General features: G+C 44.7%; 2 protein-coding genes across 2 annotated transcripts in view; both read right to left on the bottom strand.

Moving 5' to 3' along the window:
* Positions 1–2,866: 2,866 nt before the first annotated feature.
* zbtb14 (zinc finger and BTB domain containing 14) lies at positions 2,867–6,275 on the bottom strand (the record flags this gene model as incomplete). Its single annotated transcript, XM_083664880.1, is given in 3 exon segments — positions 2,867–4,923; positions 6,120–6,222; positions 6,225–6,275. Coding segments are annotated over 3 exon segments (1,500 nt in total). The 3' UTR covers positions 2,867–3,577.
* A 5,227-nt stretch (positions 6,276–11,502) lies between these two features.
* The window catches only part of epb41l3a (erythrocyte membrane protein band 4.1-like 3a), a gene marked incomplete at its 3' end in the record, with an annotated part of 33,669 nt that continues 23,443 nt past the window's right edge, over positions 11,503–21,728 (bottom strand). The window contains exons 19-23 of the mRNA XM_083682089.1: positions 20,461–21,132; positions 18,880–19,008; positions 18,471–18,569; positions 12,317–12,397; positions 11,503–11,613 (exon numbers count right to left, since the gene is read on the bottom strand). Coding sequence (XP_083538215.1) covers positions 11,503–11,613; positions 12,317–12,397; positions 18,471–18,569; positions 18,880–19,008; positions 20,461–21,132 — 1,092 coding nt within the window. The remainder of the gene's footprint in view (positions 11,614–12,316; positions 12,398–18,470; positions 18,570–18,879; positions 19,009–20,460; positions 21,133–21,728) is intronic.

Raw genomic sequence — 21,728 nt, 5'->3', positions numbered from 1 at the left:
CTTGCTTTTCTCATCGCAGGAATCGTGGCCCCTCTTATTTTTTGACCTACTGTCTAAACTGCAGGGGGGAAAGGAATACATGAGCATATTAAGTTTAACGTATAAATGCGAACTCTCCGGGAATATGTGTACAACGTAGTCATGTGGCTTTGTTCACACCAAGTGAAAATCTTCAAATCACCTGTTAGCTGACAGCTCACACACTTCTCTTTTGTCCAGACTTCCCTCCTTGTCCGTACCCTGGTGGCTCCTTTTGGATTTGTGCTATATTTACATAAACATGGAAGGGAATGACACATTTAGCAAGCAACAGACAGACCAAGAAATCTATCAGCAAATCATAACATCACTGTGCTGTACATTGATGGAAGGTTGACATACCTTGTGTTTAGTATCCTTCTGTGAATCTCCTCTCTTCTGGGACCTAGTTGAGGATGGGATGGATGAAAAGTATTTTTTATTGGCTGAATTTACTCAGACTGTCATCTTGGAAAATAGTCTAAATGTTTCTTTGTCAATACATAAAGCAATGGTAATACAGTGAACCTCTTTGAATCTGACTGCTCGATTGATTGGAAGAGGTCAACTTCCTGAGTCTCGATCTTGGGTGCTCTCTTCGCCTCTGACTCCTCCTCCTTCTCTGGGACATTGTTGTTTACATCCATGTGAGTTTGACTGTAAAACAAGAGGACATCACCACCAACATATCTTGATACTCCAAGTTAACATTTAAGGGACATAAGTATTAACTTTTTATGTATATAATTTCAGTACATGAATAAAGAGACATACTTATTTTCAGAGGTTGGGGATGTATTCTGGAAGACAAAGACACATATCGATAAATAAACATTTGTTTATACGATCATACTTGTGTCCAAGAGTTTTTCCTGACCATATGATCTGATCAGAAAATCCCTCTAGTATAGTTTTCAGGCAATAGAAGACCCAAAGTTTTTCCTGGTCAGATCATGCAGTAAGGACAACCTCAGGGCCTGAACCCTATGTTACTATTCATATCCTATGAGGTTTATACCTTGTCTCCATCTTTTGTCTCTGCATCCAGACTGCAGTTCCCTGAGTCAGCTTTGGCATTCCCTGAACTTATGAAGGGAAAAACACAGAGGAAACTCCATCAACCACCACCACCAATTCATCATTACAAATATATGTACACACACACACACACACACACCATTGACTTAACCATTGAACCTCTCAAATGCTTACAACAACAAAAAAACAACAACAAATATATTTTTTTTTCTTGTAAGCGGTAGGTTTGTAAACACCATTCAAGTCAATGATGCAACGACAATACAAATCAAAGTTTACCAGTTTGTATTGTACATAGAATACAGCCGTAGACGATGCAATGAAATGCTTTGAGCAAGCTAGCTCCCCAACAATGCAGCAAACAACAACTATCTGTCAAAAGAGCATGAAACTGAAAATGATTCTGAAATGAACTAAATTCAAATGAAGGCTCCTCATAAGCTTGCCTGGGGTACACTATAGCACGTATGCAAAGACAAAGACATGGCTGGGCTCACCTTGAGATCTGGGGCTCCTGGAGAGGTTTACTAGGTTTACAACTTGAGTGCTTCACCTAGAAAACCAGACAATAATCAGATGTGCGTGCGTGCGTGCGTGTGTACCATCTCATAAAATGGCATTGTAATGTGGGAAGCATAGGTGTGTGATTAGGGGAAAGAATGGTCAGTGTTACCTTGGGCCTCCCCTCCTTTTCTTCTGTGTTGACCTTCTTCTCATCCTTCACTCTCTTCCTGTTTTATTTAATATGTTTGCAATAATCAATAACCCTGATTACTTCATCATGTTTTGATGATTAGGCGTGTTGATCTCTTAAACATTAAAATTGAATATTATACTTCACTAGCATTCACTGAACAGTAGTTTGAGATGAAGGGACATTGCTAGAAGTAACCCCTAAACGCAAACCCAATCCTAACCAAAATCCCCAGCAGGGTATAACATCTGACCCAGAACCAGTGGTTCAGGACAACCTCAGGTAACACACCTGTCTGGAGGACTAACATCCCTCTTGGAATCCGATGCCGTCCTTTTTCTGCTTGAGCTATCGTTTCCTCCGTGTCCTTCATTGTGCTTTAGTTTCATCACTTAACGAGTCGAGTGTATAAAGCGTTGACATTAAACACAATGGAAAAAGGTCTATGCGTTTAATGTTCAAATGTCAGCCAATTAACTGGCGACGGCGATTCAAGTCGGACACAAGATGGAGATGCAACTTTAGTGGAGCATTGGGTAGATAACTTGACATTTACGATTACCACTTTTGCAAACACGTTTTAAAACGTCAATTGTCCTATGCAAGCCACATAAATCAATATATTCGCACTCTTTACCTGTGTTATCCTCTGATATTGGAGTCTTCCCTGTTCTCAATACCCAGCCTTGTTCATTACTGTGATAAGGACACTTGTCTGCACACCTGAATGTTTTCAAGTACCAAAATCAATCTACTACGCATGCTTGAAAAAATGTCGACACTTTCAATACTGGGAACTGTCTATTTCGGATATCAATGACGATAATGAAGTATGACGATAATGAAGGTGGCTACTTTGAAGAATCTAAAATATAAAACATATTCTGGTTTGTTTAACACTTTTTTGTTTACTACATAATTCCATATGTGTTCCTTCATAGTTTTGATGTCTTCAATATTAATCTACAATGTAGAAAATAATAAAGAAATAAAGAAAAACCATTGAATGAGAAGGTGTGTCCAAATTTTTGACTGGTACTGTATGTCAAACAATGCAAGCATAGGCTACAAATCCCCTGTCAAAGAAATAAAGACAAAACCATATGGCTGTTGGCAGTTGAAGGTAGCATGTTTATTAAAGCAACAAATATTTGATGTGTTAAATGTACATGTACATTTTACTCAATGAATTGTGCGTAATTCAATGAAATATTCAACCCTCATGTACTGGATCCAAACCATTGTTTACAAGTTTTCAAGTTTACAAATCAAACATTTAACTTCCAGTTTTCGTGATAAAAAACAGCACTGTATAACAGCACTAATATCGACAACCAAAACTTGGCTAAATCAGAACACTTTTGTTCACGAGGCTACCATAAATTATAGGCTACACATCAAACACATTATGACCACTACCACCAAAACAAAATAACCTCTTACCATTTACAATATCATTAGGAAAAGAGAAGAAGTTCATTCCAATGTACAGTGTGAGGAAATGTATCTGACGTGAAGCAAGTCTAAAAATATATGAATGCATTTCATCAGATAATCCTATCTTGAAGTTTTCATGAAAAACATAACCAACATGAAACCTAATCAATAATCTGATTATTGGAGTAATTCAAACCTGGAACCAGTCAGAATTTTGATCCATTTAAAACAATTCATTCTGCTTCCAGGCTATCGTTCGAACTCCCAAAATAAAAATAAAAAAAATAAAATAAAAAGAACAACACTTCAAAAACTCATCAGATTGTTCTTTAGTTGTCAATAAGAGACAGGTGAGGTACAGTTACAAACACAGTTTTCTGTTCTGCTGTGCTATGAGCACGCTATGGATTCCAGTTGCTGTTCAGCCTCGGCTGCCATGGCCGCGGCCTGCAGCTGCTCGGTCTCAGTCTGGAGGGCGCTGGGAGCCATCTGCTTCCTCTCGCTATGCATGTTGTTTTCGTGTCTCTTTAGGTCCGAGGCCTTGGCGAAGGCCTTGGTGCAAGAGCCGCAGACGAAGGGCTTCTCCCCCCGGTGGCGGCGCTCGTGGTCCTTGAGGTGGGACTTGTGCTTGAAGGCCTTGTCGCACATCTGGCAGCCGAAGGGCCGCTCGTTGCTGTGAACGCGCTCGTGCTTTTTCAGGTCAGGCGCGCGGATGAAGGACTTTCCGCACACATCGCAGCGGTAGGGTTTGAAGCCCGTGTGGATCTTCAGGTGCTCCTTCAGGTGGGCCTGGGTGGTGAAGGCCTTGCTGCAGATCTCGCACACGAACGGCCGCTCGGCAGAGTGCAGCTTCTCGTGTTTCCTGAGCCTGTTCTCGTCGATGAAGGTCTTTCCGCAGATTTGGCAGGCCAGCTGTTCTCTATGGCCGTACAACAGATACTCAAACTTCATGTCTGTGGTGGCAGTTGTCCAGCCTGGCGGCTGTTCGTCTTTCACCTCCCCGATGCTGTCGGTGAACGTCAGCGTCTGGGTGGTGTGACCCGCTAGGTCTTTAGCCTCTGTGTCCATGGCTTCTACTTCCTGGTCATAGCAGTTCACTTTGTGGACGTCCTCATTGGTCAGCTCTTTCAAAATGGCCTCCTGCACTCTCAGGGCAGTGTTGGGGGACTTGTCTAAGTCGTGATTGGTCGGAGGTTCGTCCACGAGGTCATCTGTGGGCGTGTCGTCCTGGTCTCCTAGCACCTGCACGTCGTGTTCATGGTTCAACTGGGGGTCATCTGTAGGGAGGGACATTTTGACAATGTCGAAGGGAAATTTGGCGTTTCTGGGGTCGTTCTTTTCTTCGGTGGACATGTCGCGTTTCTGCGAACACAGCTTGTCCAGAAATCTGATCCCTAGTATCTGGCCGGAAGACATCATCAAATTCACATCCTTCTTCTTCACAGATATCTTGGCTGTGTACATGTAGTTCAGGACCTCTTCAAAGATGTCCGACCGGATGAAGTCGATTTCTATGACAGAGGAGTTGTCTACTTCATGCTTCTTGAAGAGCTTTTTGAAGTAGTTGCTGCAGGCAGCTAGCACGCAGCGGTGAGCCCTGAACTTGACATCTTCAACCACCACAGCAATGTCACAGTGTTCCCCTTCCAGTCTCTGCTCATTCAGGATCTTCAGGAAGATGGTCTTGTGTTCATCGTCAATGTACTTCAGAGTCTCAGTCATCTTGGTTGGATATTCTGGAACAAATGTGAAAAAGAAAGGCGTTAAGGGCAGACACCGTGGAATGCGTTTCAGTATCTGACTCATAATGGAATAATACAATACTCTTTTATTTATTCACAGTAGCAAGCAACACCAACACAATTTGATATTTATCACTGATACCATGGTCCAGTAAATCTTGAACACTATGTCAGCCGGGGGCAGCATGGGCTGGAAATCATGTGTTCAGTGACACAGTAGCAGTAATAAAAAAAATTCACATGTTGTCATTGTGACTTCAAAAAACGAATGCCACATGATTCGAATTTCACATGCATCTCTGCACATATCCAGACAGGAAAGACACGACAGAGCCTCTAGGCCTACTATGTGTCATGTGCACTTTATTCTCATTTACAAACCCCCCCCAGTGCATCACTTGACTAGGGAGGACTAACATATGGACGGTTGAATAATATTATGGCTGTAATCAATGGGAATACAAATTCATGTTTTGGAAGGATTGTTCAATGAAGTGGTGATCAATAGGTTTAATGCTTGAATAATGAATCATCGTCATCTCTCTCTCTCTCTCTCTCTATATATATATATATATATGTATATATATATGATTGATTCTATATATGTATCGTGATAATCGTCTTGAAGACTGTTGGTTGATAATCTACCTCTGACAAACACACATTGCACGATTTCATCACATCCTGAATCTAGCTATCTAGATTCATCCGTCCCTTAGAAGTGGCTAGAAGCTAGGCTAACACGACAGCATTCTTTTTTGGGGGGGGGAGGGTAGGGTAGGGTAGCCGTAGCCTATTTAGCATAACAAGGCAAGCTAAGCTATCCGCATTGTTTCATACGAACTAAATCGGCACATTTCCTTATTAGTATCCCGATAGACCCTCGCTAAGAGGCCACTATTGATTTGCCTATGCTTTTCTGTAAAGCCCTAACGACGGCAATATCGAAAGACAATCGTGCAATCTGTGCCATTGTCGGCGGCGCTGGCTCTCCGAATCCGCCAAGCCACAAGCACGCGAGGAAGCGCCCGTCACTAGCCCGGAGAATGCCCGAGCAGCCATGAACACTCCTGAAATGACGAACTCGAGCTTTTGATGAAACCGTGAGCGCGCAGGCATCTTGGTTAAACATTATGCAATATTTCGGAATTTCGGAAACTGATCTGGATCGAGGCGGATGCGTTTCTTACCTTTATTACTGGATTTCGTTCCCTTGATAAAGTCTCCGATGAGTGTCACGCATTCCAAAAAGAATAATACACTTTGTGTGTTGTTCGCCTGAGGACGAGCAAACAAGCGGAAGGACGCGCTGCGCCAGCACGGAACTGCAGAATGCGAGTGACCATGCGCGTACGTACGTAGGTTTTAAATGGATGCGATACGCTCTGAGCGCAACGAGGACCGACCGCATCGGTGAATGAACATGCCTACGCAAATTACTGATCAGAAGTCTCTCGAGCGCGAACCTAGAAGGAAAACGGGAGCAGATTTGGGGCGCGAAAGCTACTGTCACGAGCGGGAAGCGAGAACGCTTTTTACTGACATCCAGAGATTCAATAACATCGAGGCTCGCATTGTACCGCTGCACAGGTGTGCACACTGCTGCTGGTTCACACCGACCGTCGTCATCGCCGAGGACCAATGCTGATTTCACAGCACGATGTGGCTGTGATACATATTATTTATTATAATAACATATTGTGTCCAATAACCAATTCTATAATAGCCTACATCTCTTTCAGTTTTAATGGCATCAACCAGTTGTTATATGAATTAATATAGGGGACTCTGGCATCAACTATTCTATTGGCATATAATGGAAATGTATCCTATTTTGTATAATAGCAAATGATCATCTGTCTGGGATTAAAAATACGATACATAGATGTCCTAGGGCAGCAATGTGGGATTTTTATTCTAACGTACTTGTGATGGTATAAACACATTCGATGTTTATTGTGTGTTGAATTAGGAATTAGAGCAATGAACGTGCGTATTCAGCAGTCATTGATGCAGTATGTCCCCATCTGTCTGTCTCACTGAGCAGCTGTGGCTTCGCAGATGACTTCCTGTAGCTTTGGTGGGACCACTGCACTTTAAACTGGAGCACAGCCAAAGTCGATCGGCCCTCAGAGTGACATCTGAAATGGAAAAAAATTGATGGATGGCCAACAAAACAATAACAACCTCATAATCAGCTCAATACGCTAAAACAATTAGCTAGAGAGAGACATTAGGAGCATAGTCTCCATTGGGAACCATGTTTCTCCATATGATGTTGACCTAATACTACACAAATGGGTCCTCTGTGGCTCAGTTGGTAGAGCATGGCGCTAACAATGCTCAGGTTGTGGATTTGAGTCCTGCTGGGACCATATATACTGAAAAACGTATGCAATGTAATGTAAGTCACTTTGGATAACAGCATCAGCTAAATGGCTAGAGAGAGATATTAGAAACATAATCTTCATTGGGAACCATATTTCTCCATATGATGTTGACCTAATACTACACAAAGCTGAGGCAATAGCTTCATGTCAACCATTGTTCTGTCTCTATTTTATAATCCAAGTCTTTTTTTGGAAATGAATCAGTATTGCCCAAAAACATTTGCGTCGGTTGGTGTTGACAGTGGTTGCCACATTCAAATGAATATCACTGTCACTTCAGTTCTGTATTGTCTGTTTCCTGACAGGTCAACTTTGGTTCCTCTTTATACACTGCTGCTGAGGTAGCATTAGTTGTCACATTACATTGCCCGCTTCCCGAGAACAAAGCAGTCTCAAGAAATGAATTCACTCAGTCTCAGAGTGACCACAGTCAGACCAGACACCACCCCTCACCCCTACCTCCTAAACTGTGGTCCTCTGTGGCTCAGTTGGTAGAGCGTGGCGCTAACAACGCTTAGGTTGTGGGTTTGATTCCTGCTGGGACCATATATACTGAAAAATCTATGCACTCACTGCAATGTAAGTCGCTTTGGATAAAAGCATCAGCTAAATGGCATATAAATATATAAACATGTGTAGATCTGAGGGACTGGATGAAATAGAACATGAGAAAAACTCCCCCGTGAGAGGTGTCCATGGGACTGGGGTTTTTCTCTGGACAGTCTAGCTGACGGCTGCCCTGCTTGGATACCACAACACAAAGAGGATGTGATTCATCAAATGCAACACATGATCTGCGGGCTTTCGTCACATGACAGGGACACTTGTTCATTCAAAACCACCGTGCCTAAAGACGGCGTTCCTCCTTTTATGGGTTTAGCTGAAAATAACGTACAACACGCTGAAGAAAAAGAAAAAACAGAAGAGTGAGAAAGAGAAACCAGTCCCAACAGCGTCTAATCTAGTCGAAACATTCGTCAAAGCCGCTACTCTACTGGTAATAACTCCTACGTGCAAGGCTGGTCGTGACTTAACATTTCACTTATTAACAAAGAAACAATGAAATAGACCACAAAATGTATTTAGCATTTTATTCATCTTTTGAAGGAAACACATTCAACATGGATGGTTTTGGAGAGGCTGAATGGAGGGGGTAGGGCTAGAGTACTGGGGGGGGGGGGGGGGGAGGTCAGAGGCATCATTTTCCCAATATTTCTGAGGGGGCACTGATGATGATGATGACCAACAACCACATGTAATGTCTTATCATTTAATCTAAAAGACATCCTGCACATGTAATCCATACGGACCATATGAATGGACTCAAGAGGGTTGCATGCCACCTCAGTTTCAATGGGCACAAAGCCTCTGAGTGGGACGGCAGCCAGGAAGACACACAAATGGGTCGTCTTTGAAAAACAGAGGACTCAAACACATATGACAACCAGGATTGTAGTGAGGGAGATTACTGTCTGTTACACACGGTTTAAGGCTTGGATGTGCCCGATGCTGTCATATCTATGGATTTGTGTCATTGTGGGGGTGGGGGAGAGGCTCTGGGGTTGATTTAAGAATGAGCAAGAATGTCCAATAAATCCATCTTGTGAAGACGGATACTCCTATTGGCTAATGCTGCATTCCAAATTCCAACCTATAGCCCCTAACCCCTAGTCCCTCCTGTAGATCTAAGAGGTTTGGATAAGCCACATGGTAACTGCTCCACCATGCTGACTTAAAGCAGGGGTAGGAGGTAGGGGTTCATTTGGGATTCAGCATTGGATTGTTCTTAAAGCCACTCTGTAGACAATGGTTACAGTAATGGGAGTTTGTCTGACTTCTCCTGCCAACACACAAACATTCGGCCTTCTCATCTTTATAAGTGGTAACTTGAAGGAAAACCAAATGAACATATTTACAGTTAAAGTAAAATAAATACAACAAAATCATTTTTCAATGACACATGGTCTTTCTAAGCAAGTGTATTTACCATATACATCGTTCTGTTGTCTTTTTATAGGTAAGACTGTATGTAAAATTGGATAAAATCAGCATTTGGGATAAATAAGGGACTTATGGATAAATAGAGTACGCTTGTACACATTCAGCCTACTATTATCAGAGTGAACAGATAGATAATAAATAAAACATTGGTACCTAGACTATCATCATTTTTCAAATGTTTCATCATCACATACATTTGTCTCCCCTTAAGTCTGAGTGCACAGGTAAAACAGGTGTACCTTTAAGATATTTCCTAAAATGTAGTCTTCTTTTTCTTTACAAAAAATGCAGAATTGTTCCCTTTTGTCATGCAGTATACATGTTCCTACGGGGGGCTGGAGAGCATCGAGGTCTGTTTGCCAGTGTGGGTGTGTGGGTGAGTGTGTGTGAGGTTAGTCCAGTGTGGGTGTGTGGGTGAGTGTGTGTGAGGTTAGTCCAGTGTGGGTGTGTGGGTGAGTGTGAGGTTAGTCCAGTGTGGGTGAGTGTGAGGTTAGTCCAGTGTGGGTGTGTGGGTGAGTGTGAGGTTAGTCCAGTGTGGGTGAGTGTGTGAGGTTAGTCCAGTGTGTGTGTGGGTGAGTGTGAGGTTAGTCCAGTGTGGTTGTGTGTGTGAGGTTAGTCCAGTGTGGGTGAGTGTGTGAGGTTAGTCCATTGTGGGTGAGTGTGTGAGGTTAGTCCATTGTGGGTGAGTGTGTGAGGTTAGTCCAGTGTGTGGGTGAGTGTGAGTGTGAGGTTAGTCCAGTGTGTGTGTGTGGGTGAGTGTGAGTGTGAGGTTATCCCAGTGTGTGTGTGTGGGTGAGTGTGTGAGGTTAGCCCAGTGTGTGTGTGTGTGTGTGGGTGATAGTGAGTGTGAGGTTAGCCCAGTGTGTGTGTGTGTGGATGAGTGTGAGTGTGAGGTTAGCCCAGTGTGTGTGTGTGTGTGTGTGTGTGGGTGAGTGTGAGTGTGAGGTTAGTCCAGTAGTGCTCAGATGCAGTAGTATCCTCGATGTGGGGTGTTGTTGGCAACGACATCAGTATCCTGCTTGACTGCGTCCTGAACTGTGAACAGCGTGATGTTACGGGGTGATCCCCGACCGGTGAACCTTCAATCCTGGAACAGAGGGAGAGAGAGAGCGTGTACAGACAGCTTATCCATTCACATCACAGTCAAGGCACATCTCTGTCAGAAGGACGGAGAAAGGACATGGTTTTCATTTGCTTTTAAAACGACAGACTGTTTCATAATTTACCCTCACCGGAGAGAAGCTGCAGCAAAGCATTGGAGAGGTCAGAGGTCACATATGAATGGCACATATGAATGACGACCTATGCTTTGTGTCACATCAGCGGTAGAAACTATTTCCATCTTGACCGACACTTATCAGACAAGTACAAACACACCGGCACGTCATTATTTAAGATGCACGCATGCAGAGACATGGCAAAGAAATAAAAAGGGTCATAAACCAGACAGCCCCCGCCAAGCAAGCACAAGCTCCTACAACATGCCTCTATTATTACCGCAAAGAGACACCTTGACACTAAGAACTCGCTAAAACCTTTTGAACACTGGTGTCTCTTGAGAACATTTGCCGTTGTAACATGAAAAAAGCAGCGGATTCATAATAATGAAATGGTATTACTACACGCTATATAAACTATATTACACACTATATATAAAATGGGAATTCAAATAGCCACTTAAAAACCATGTACAGTACTGTCCATCTATCACCCAGTGATGTGAGCATTACCATGAATATCCAGCAGAGTGCACTACTGACATCAATCACATGTTCATTCAATGTTGACACTGCAATTTACAGTAAGACACTGACAGCGCTGCACATATTCTTTATTGCCTTTTGTCAACAAGAGCATGAAGAAAAAATTAAATTAGGGAAGCTAAAAGAAAAAAATTAAATTCGGGATATCATTTCTCGACCAGATATCACTGCTATACAAGCCAGCCACGGCAGAGGCTTCCTCGACACGGGCTCCAGACTACAGTACAGATGACTATGGTGAGGGAGAGGAGAGCTGGGGGTGGGTGGAGGGAAGGTTTTAAGCTGAAGCAGCCCCGGGTTAGTTAGTAGCTTAGCTTAGCGTTGAGCAACACAACAGCGAAGGAGAAGGGATGGTAGAGGGGTCAGGACTGGGCCTCTCAGCATCGCCCCTGCGACCACCGCCAGGCCCCTTACCTGCGTCACTCCTCTCCCTCCTCAGGGGTGATCTCCGTCTCTTTGTGGACCACTACCTTGGTGACTGACATGTCAGGGTGCTGCTCTTTGGCCTCTTTGATGGCCTGGGCCAGGGCCTGAGGGCCAAGGGGGAACCACCATGGGAGAGCACAGAGAGGAGGGTGGGATGGCCATGAGAGCACAGTCACATGGTAAGGGAGGACTATCACACTGTCACAGTGCTGAATCATCTCCTCTGAGTCAAGTCATAAGTCCCCAGACCTCGAATCCGCGTCAGAGTCGGAAATTGACGGGAACCATGAGGAGGAAAGTGTGTCCTACAGAGTCATGTCAGGAGTCATGGGAATGATAGCAGAACGCTACTATACAGCTTCAGGTCACTGACCTCAGATGTACAGCGCCAGTCAAAAGTTTGGACACACCTTCTCATTCAGTGGTTTTTCTTTTTTTTTTTTTTCATTATTTTCTACATTGTAGATTAATATTGAAGACATCAAAACTATGAAGGAACACATATGGAATTATGTAGTAAACGAAAAAGTGTTAAACAAACCAGAATATGTTTTATATTTTAGATTCTTCAAAGTAGCCACCTTTTGTTTTGATGACAGCTTTGCACACTCTTGGCAAGGTGTGTCCAAACTTTTGACTGGTACTGTATACAGGAGAGCTATTGATTCTGACTGCCAGTCACTCAACGACTCATGACATGACACAATCACGTATCCAGGTTCACACCCTTGTCTAGTTTAAACACATTTTGTAAGACAGAGTAAGGGGGGGGGGGAGAGGGATGGTGTGTGTCAGTATGTGTCTTACCTCATCATGGTCAATGTCTGCATCCCCTGAGATGACAATTCTCTTCTCAATTCTTGTCTCTGAGATGCCTCCTTTCACAGTCTGGAAGAGACACACCAGGAAGTAATAAAAGTGCATTACAGTAGTCAAGTCGACTTGAAATAAAAGCATGAATCAGTTTTTCAGCATCCCGCTGACTTAAAAACGGCCACACCTTGGCAGTGTTTCTCAGATGAAAAAAGGCTGTCTTGGTCACCTTGCTAATGTGGGAATTAAAACTCAGATCAGAGTCTAAGATAACACCAAGACTTGTAACCTCTGACTTAATCAAGGGAGTTAGATTCCCATGGCTGTTTAAAAGCATAGCCCGTTTGTCTTTGGGGCTAAGTAAGAGGATTTCAGTTTTGTCCTCATTTAGCTTTAAAAAGTTATTGTTCATCCATTTATTGACAGCTGATAGACAGTTAGTGAGAGGGCCAATAGCATTAGCATCATTTGGTTCAACAGAGATGTATAATTGAGTATCATCCACATAGCTATGGAAGTTTACATTGTGTGCTCTGATAATGTCGCCAAGCGGTAGCATATACAGTGAGACTAGTAAAGGACCAAGGCAACTTCCTTGTGCAACACCAAAACGTACATCATATTCATCCGATACATGATCTCCAAGACTGACATACATTTTTCCTCCCTAATATATGTATGGAACCAGCTTAGGATGCAATCAGCGAGACCAACCCAGTTTTGAAGACGATTGATGAGGATCTCCTGATCAATCGTGTCGAATGCTGCACTTAAATGCAAGAGAACAAGAACGGAGACCTTATTAGCATTATCAGTGTTTAGTCTGAGATCACTGACAATTTTAATGAGAGCAGTCTCTGTGCTATGATTAGACCTGAAACCTGACTGAAACTTTTCGAGAATCTTGTTTTCGTGTAGGAAGGAGTTAATTTGATTATAAACCACCTTTTCCAGTATCTTGCTAATAAAAGAGAGATTGGATATTGGTCTATAATTAGTGAGAGTCTCACTGTCTAAATTTGATTTATTCAGTAATGGTTTCACAACAGCTGTTTTAAAAGAATCTGGAAAAAAGCCTGACTCTAGAGATGTGTTGGCGATTGTCAAGAGAGGGTTTGCAACGCTGTCAAAGACTCGCTTAAAGAATGCAGTGGGGACAGGGTCAAGACGAGAGGTGGATGAGTTGCCCTCGGCTACGGTCTTGTAAAGTTCTGCTGCAGAAATGTGAATATTTATCCATTGTCACATTGCTTATTATGCGTTTTATTATAAGGGTCACCAGTGTTAATAATCCCACCCCTAATGGTTATGATTTTATCGCTGAAGAATTTAGCACACTCCTCACATTTCGAAGCAGAGGCTTGTGAGAGAAAGTCAGTAGAAGGGGCAGGATTTAGCAGCTGGTTAATAGTTGAAAACAATATTCTAGAGTTGCCAGCATTGTCACTAATCATCTTAGAGAAATGTGTTTTTCTTGCTGCGCGTGGTGTCTTATTATAGTCAGCAATTGCTTCCTTACAAATGCGACAGTGAACCTGAACCTGTAATTTGCTTTTTTCTCCACCGCCTTTCCGCCAAGCTGCACCTTCTCTTAAGCTCTTTAGCAGAGTTGTTTCACCATGGAGATGTTTTCTCACGTGATGTATTTTTAACCGTGAGTGGAGCCACACTGTTTAGAGCCCGAGACGTGATCTTGTTAAAGCCATCCACCGTTTCATGAAGCGAACAGGTTTGAATACACGGATCAAAAGAACTTAGGATTTCTGTGAATTTACGTTCCGCCGAATCATCTGGAAATCGCTTTCGCACTATAATTTCCTTTGTTTTCCTTGGCAGAGTCAAAGTAGTATAAAAAAAACACACAGAAATGGTCAGATGTTAGATAGTAAAAGACTTACCCTGTGCAGCCCTCATGACAGCACCAAATCTAGTGAGTTACCATGTTGGTGAGCAGGTTGAGTCACAACCTGCTCACCAACATGTTAGTTAGCTCAAAGCTGTCAAAGCTGTCAAGTAAGCCTAAAAATTCAATAGTTTTGCTTATATGAATGTTAAAATTTCCATTTAAAATGACCCTGTCATATCTAGTGATAGCAATAGATAGTAGTTCAGTGAAATCCGATAAAAATAGTGATAGTTGCTTTGGTGGCTGATATAGAGTAATGATATGTACTGTCATTTCAGCCTTGTTTTCAAAAGCAAGATTTTCAAAAGAAGAGAAATTGCCTAAATTGATCTTCGTACAAGTGAACTAGTTTGAGTACAAGACAGCAATTCCACCTGCTGTTTTGTCACGTCTGACTGAGTGAAAGAAATTGTAATTTGGAGGGCATGTCTCAATTAAAGTTGCTACACCGTCGTTGGTAAGCCAGGTGTCAGTTGAAAACATAAAATGCAGCTTTTTCTCAGATATAAAATCAATAAAAAAAAAAAAAAAAAAAAAAACCTTATTTGTTAGAGATCTGACATTTAGCAAAGCCATATTGATTGTGTCAGATTCAGTGATTTAGTTTGGTGTCTCTATAGTGATAACATTGTTCTGATTTCTGGCCTGGACTGGCTGGATTTTAAGATCTTCAGGTCTGACTGTACTCCAGACCGGGATGGTGAATTGTGATGAGGGTGAGGCGTCATTGTGTTCTCCACTGGGTCCCAGTGTATTCTGTGGGTGAACCTGATAGGACCTCTGTGACAGCAGGAGCCCTGCCCATATTAGTTGTTTATCCTGAGGGGTGATGTTTGAGGGGGTCGGGGGAGGAGGTTTGGGTTCGGGGCCAGGTTTGGTTGGGCAGTGATTAGCCTTGGGGGGGCTGGGGGGAGAGGGGGAGGGGGTACGCCGTGGTGGAAACATAAGGAGCTGGGCAGTGATTAGCCTTGGGGGGGCTGGGGGATAGAGGAGGGGTGGGGGGGGGGTTACGCCGTGGTGGGGGACATAGGGAGCTGGGCAGTGATTAGCCTTGGAGGGCTGGGGGGAGAGAGGGGGGGTGGGGGGAGAGGGGGGGGGTACGCCGTGGTGGGGGACATAGGGAGCTGGGCAGTGATTAGCCTTGGAGGGCTGGGGGGTGAGGGGGGGGGGGGTACGCCGTGGTGGGGACATAAGGAGCTGGGCAGTGATTAGCCTTGGAGAGCTGGGGGGAGAGAGGGGGGGTGGGGGGAGAGGGGGGGGGTACGCCGTGGTGGGGGACATAGGGAGCTGGGCAGTGATCAGCCTTACCTTGGTGACCTTGGATTTAACGGCCGTAGTGACATGTGTTTCCTTATCAGCAGTTAGATTCTGATAAGGGTATGAGTCATCACTGGAGGAGTGAGGAGGGAGGAGTGTCTTTGTTCCTTCAGCCCTCAGTGTCCTCCACACTGTCGGCTCGCAGGCTGGAATCTAGAGGTCGGGGGTGAACCGTGGGGAGTTGTTGTCGACTGGTTGGAGTTTATTATGCTCCTTTCCTCAGGTTCCATTTTGTTCAAGCTGTCTGTATCAGCTTGGGCGTCCTCCACATCCAGAGCTGGTCTGCTCTCAGCTTTTCCACTTGGCGTCTCAGTAGACATTTGGACAGCATACAATACACTACGTGATCGAGTACGCTGCGTGCGAAGGCACATGCAACGAGATCGTCACGTCGGAGCGCATCCGGCCCGTAAACCCCAACAGCCCTTCCTCCAAGACCTCCTTCCACAAGGTCCCCATCGCCATACCAGAGGACCTGAGGGAAATGTGAGTTTCTGACACACACACACACACACGTGCATACAGTACCAGTCAAAAGTTTGGACACAAACTTGCCAAGAGTGTGCAAAGCTGTCATCAAAGCAAAAGGTGGCTACTTTGAAGAATCTAAAATCTAAAATATATTCTGGTTTGTTTAACACTTTTTTGTTTACTACATAATTCCATATGTGTTCCTTCATAGTTTTGATGTCTTCAATATTAATCTACAATGTAGAAAATAATAATAATAATTAAAAAAAAACACTGAATGAGAAGGTGTGTCCAAGCTTTTGACTGATACTGTATTTGTTCCAAGTGTCTTGGCTCCTAGTCTGCTTGGACGAAAACCATCCGCACAGTGTTTTTGTTCCCAGAATAAGTTGAAATTGTCAATAAAGTTCAGACCACGGTTAGTGCATGCTGACAACAGCCAGGAGTTTAGGCTCAAGAGCCTAGAGAAACATTCCCAGAGTTGGTTTTGGGCCAGAGATGAACACTTTTTGGGACAGCTTGCTTGCTGAATTTGGCAGTTTGGCGAAATGCTCCTTTAATAGCTCAGAGCCATTTTCTCTTCCAGCAGATGTGTCATTTGTTCCAACATGTAAGATAACAGTTTTAGCACTCTGGTGGCTCTGTAGTGTTTCAGGCAGTTTATCAATTGTTTCATGTACCGTACAACTGGGAATGCAGAGGGCTTTCATCATCCTACTTTTGACGTCTTTTATTGTGAGATCACCCACCAGGAGCAGGCTCGATGGGTGGGCTGGGTTGGCCTGTGTGGGCTTCGCATTAGCCTCGGTCAAGCTAGCATTAGCATTTGTTCTGGTCTTTAGTCTGTCTTTGCGTGTTCTAGTCTGTCGCTGATCTGACTCACGTATGCTCATTAGCGGTTCATATTTGTTGTCCAGCCTAACTATCAGAGATGGCTCCTGTGGGATACTATCATTAGCAATGGCGTGGGGGGCTGGTGTTGATGTAGCTCTGTTAGGCCGGCTATTAGCATTAGCATCAGTCCCTCTTGTTGAGCTCGTGTGTGGTTTTCTCTTTGGTCTTGGACCAAACTTATGCCAGCTTGTGGTGCCCTCTTGCACGAGGTGTTTAGCTTGGGAAGTACCAAGTCTTGGAAAAGTTATAGAGTCATCCAAAGCCAGTGTTACTTCCCCATGTTTAGCTGGCTGTTGCTGTGCTGGCTGTGGGTGTGTAGGGCTCAGTCTAACAGACTCACCGGTGGGCATCCAGGGTACCGTGTCATCCATAGCATCTCTTTTATCCTCCAGTGGGAAAATCCTGGTTTCAAGTAGGGCTGTCTTCTGTAATAGTTGATGACCTGCATTTGCACCTGCATTTGCACCTGCATTTGGTACCCGTGGAGTCCACTGCCTGAGGAGGCATGTTCTGGACAAGCCTGACTCGATAGTTTAAGTAATCCAGGTAGCTAGCAACGATTATGCTAACATGAACTTTGTAGGCTCAAATAACAAAATAATAAAGATTGACGTGTACCAAACACGAAAGGCAGCTTCATAAGCCTTCATAAGCCTTCATAAGCAGCTAGAAACGACAGTAGAAACGACAGTAGAAACGACAGTAGAAACGACAGTAGAAATGTCAGTAGAAACGACAGTAGAAACGACAGTAGAAATGTCAGTAGAAACGACAGTAGAAACGACAGTAGAAACGTCAGTAGAAACGACAGTAGAAACGACAGTAGAAACGACAGTAGAAACGTCAGTAGAAACGACAGTAGAAACGTCAGTAGAAACGACAGTAGAAACGACAGTAAGCAGCTAGAAATTACAATGCCAGCAGCTGGAAACGGGAAGTGATAAGTGACACTTCAGACAAAGGCACTCCAACCCCAACTGACTTTGGTGATACGTATGCTTGTGGTCATGTTCTGGTTGACTTTGGTGATACGTATGCTTGTGGTCATGTTCTGGTTGACTTTGGTGATACGTATGGTTGAGGTCATGTTCTGGTTGACTTTGGTGATACGTATGGTTGAGGTCATGTTCTGGTTGACTTTGGTGATACGTATGGTTGAGGTCATGTTCTGGTTGACTTTGGTGATACGTATGGTTGAGGTCATGTTCTGGTTGACTTAGTGTGGGAGTACATGTGCGGTCATGCTATGGTGGTAGTGCGGTCGTTCCATGGTGATATGTGCGGTCATGTTATGGTCACAGTGTGGTCGTACCTTGGTGATATGTGTGTTCGTTCCATGGTGATATTTGCGGTCATGTTGTGGTCGCAGTGCGGTCGTACCTTGGTGATATGTGTGGTCATGTTGTGGTCGCAGTGCGGTCGTACCTTGGTGATATGTGTGGTCGTGTTACGGTCGCAGTGCGGTCGTACCTTGGTGATATGTGTGGTCATGTTGTGGTCGCAGTGCGGTCGTACCTTGGTGATATGTGTGGTCATGTTGTGGTCGCAGTGCGGTCGTACCTTGGTGATATGTGTGGTCGTGGTGGTACTGCTTGTCTCTGAGGTGATGGTCTGAGCACTCATCAACACACCAGCTTCAGGTTCACCATCAGTGTCGCCCTGAAACACCCCAACCAGAATCACTCAAACACAAAAAAAGGTCTTAAACATAAGTTACGACGGGACGGGGGGCCGTAGCGAAATAGCCCTGACATTATGGTCGTATTACAGGTCATCTTCATCGCAGTCATGCTGCACAGATAATCAGATCTCCCAATGCTCGGAGAGTTGTTTGACATCAATATAATAAAGCTGTGAATCAATATAATACAATCAATCAATCAATATAATACAATCAATCAATCAATCAATATAATACAGCCTGGCTGCTGTGAATATGACCTGAAACAAGGTCTGATAGGAGCCGTACCGCCAATGACTGGTAGGTGATAGTCTTCATCTCCGTCTGTATTACAGGGACGTCCTGGGTCACGACCTGTCTTGTCTCCTCCACCGCAGCGTTGCTGAAGGTCAAGACCTCCGTTTGCAGCACAGAAGACTGAAAAGAAGGAGGTGGGAGGGGGGGGAGAGAGACAGGTACAGAAAATTAGATCTCAGCTTTCAAATCTTTACGATGACTGATAGATAGAAAACACACACACACGCACGCACACACAGAATACAAATAGGGTCATGGAAAAGGAAGGAAAAGAGAGGGACGGGGACGGACTTGCTGAATCACAGAAAAGAATTCAAGAGGAGGGGAAACAACAGGATATGCAATACAATAAGAATCATCAATAGAAAACTATAAAGTACAAGAAAACCCCAAAGCACATACAGTAAACTTTCGCAATGAAAGTAAGAAACACTTTCAAACTGCACACACACACAAAATAAAAAATTACTATTCTGTTTGTTTGTCCTGATGAAAGAGAGTGCAGTTTATCATCCAGAGGGAACAACCCGGCTCCCTAACACAACAAAGACTTCACACTTCCCTCAGACTCACTCACCATACACACATGACAAAGCTCATCACAACTTACAAGAAAACAAGTCTGTTCTCTGACAATGGTGTATTTGGGAATTGCGGAGACGTCCGATTGTTTTGAGAACGCAGTATGGGTCCAACATGTGGGACAACCTTTATTCATCAACAATTCTTGCTCCTGATCACGGAAACAGACCGATTTTATCCTATTTGACAAGCGAATCAACAACCAACAACGATATATATTTCTTTTAAATGTTTATAATGTTGAACGTTTTTTTTTCCCCATTCCCCATTCCCAAATCCGCATTCGACACTATCAATATCAGGGCTTTTGGCTTCTTATTGAATTCTTGCCTCAGACGTGTCGAGGCAAATACTGAGTCAGGAGACAATGGCTCAGCATTCACTGCTGCTGCTGCTGCTGCTCAGCGCTGATACCCAGCTAGCTTGGCCTGTCCACAGTAATGATTTCCACTAAAAGCCCTGCAGGGGAGAGCAGGGACAGAATACTGTTGTTTCCTGCCTGCACCACACACACACACACACGCACGCGCGCACACACACACACACACACGCGCGCGTGCACACACATACGCACACGCGCGCACGCACACACACACACACACACACACACACACGCACACACACACACACACACACACACACACACACACACACAGATACATACAGAAAACCACAGGCACTATTGGCTCCAACACTAAAAGGGTTGTTATTGACCAACAGGAGGGGCTGGAGACAGAAACAGGGGATTGGCATTTCCACTGGTGTTACAAATCAATGGGAGGTCACACAGAGGATAGTTGGAGTGCATGTGGTACCTGACCGATGGGAAGGCAAGACAGGGAGAGTTGGGGGGCTTTTTCAATGACATTACCAGTCAATGGGAGGGAGAGACTGGGGTGGTATTTGGGGGTGTTCTTTGAGTGGTGCTATTGGTGCTAAATTATGATAGTTTAGGGTTTGGAGGGGAGGGGGGGGGTGTTTGGATGTTACCTCATGGTGAGGTCTAGTAGCAGCAGCTACATCCACACTGGGACTGTCAGTGTCACCACCAGCCTGGTTCTGCTGTGCTGCTCCTCTAGGGGAGGGGGGCACTGAGGAGGGGCAGCACTCTCTGGACCCCCTCCCGTCCTTGCCGTTCTCCTCTGAGCCTGAGGACTCCTCCTCTCCCCCTGACTCGCTGGATAGACCCAGACCCTGACCCGGACCCGGACCCAGACCCAGATCAAGGCCCAGACCTGGGCCTGCCTCCTGGGCCTCAGCCTGCCTTACCGCAGCCCCTACGGCTGCGTCCACCGCAGCCTGCGCCGCGGCCTTGAGGACGGGGCCTGCGGACGTCACGCTAGCGGCATCGCTAGTGTCACTGGCGTCAGAGTCAGAGTCGTCTGTGACGTCATCGGGCATGCACGTGTCCTCAATTCCCCGCTCGGGGGCCGTCTCAGGGGGCCCAGATGGCCATTCCTCGTCAGACCCCCCCAGCGACTCTGTCTCTACCTGTCGTTGTTGTTGTTGCTGTGTCTCCTCATCTGGCTCTGCCGCTGCGGCCTGCTGCGCCTGGGGGGGCTGTCTTTCTACCGGCTGTTCCCGGTCCTGGGGGGGCTCTTCCGAGAGCTGGGACGCCACCCCCTCTGTCTGCAGGACGATCCTCTCCACTTTCTCTGACGTCTACGAGAGGGAACATAGACACATTGGAGAATTAGTCTTTTTTGGTTTTTCACTTGTCAAGTGTTGCCCCGTTCTTCCCATTGGGGTTGACATAAAGTATAGTATTCATTAATCAATGTAATTAATGAATTAATTACATTACGTTTACACAGAGGGAGTCTTACAGGAGGTTATGTACTGTTAGTACCAAGGGAACCTTTCTGTACGCATGGTGGAGTCATGCACTGGAAGATCACCTAGCTTGTTTTCCACTTTGGGGTATGGACATAAAAGTGGAGCTGTTTAAAAAAAATAAAATAAAAAAAAATCATATGCAGCCAACGCTTTCCCATTCATAGACCCAGCAAGTACCATGTGACCTCCCTGTCTAGACAAACCTTCATAAACCTTCATGAATCTTCATAAACCTTCATAAATCTGTCGATTGTTTACAGACCAAAGGAAGGACGGACAGAGGGTGGGCACTGGGGAGTGGGGAGGGGGGGGGGGGGGGGGGGGTTCAAGCACGTCTACGGCTCTTCACCAACACACACACACAGGGACACACTCTACAGCAAGGTTACACACATGCACGTAGGACTGCTAAAGCATCACCC

Source organism: Argentina silus, assembly GCF_951799395.1.
Source record: "Argentina silus genome assembly, chromosome: 1".
Classification (NCBI taxonomy): Eukaryota; Metazoa; Chordata; class Actinopteri; order Argentiniformes; family Argentinidae; genus Argentina; species Argentina silus.
This window is presented reverse-complemented; position numbering and strand designations above follow the sequence as displayed.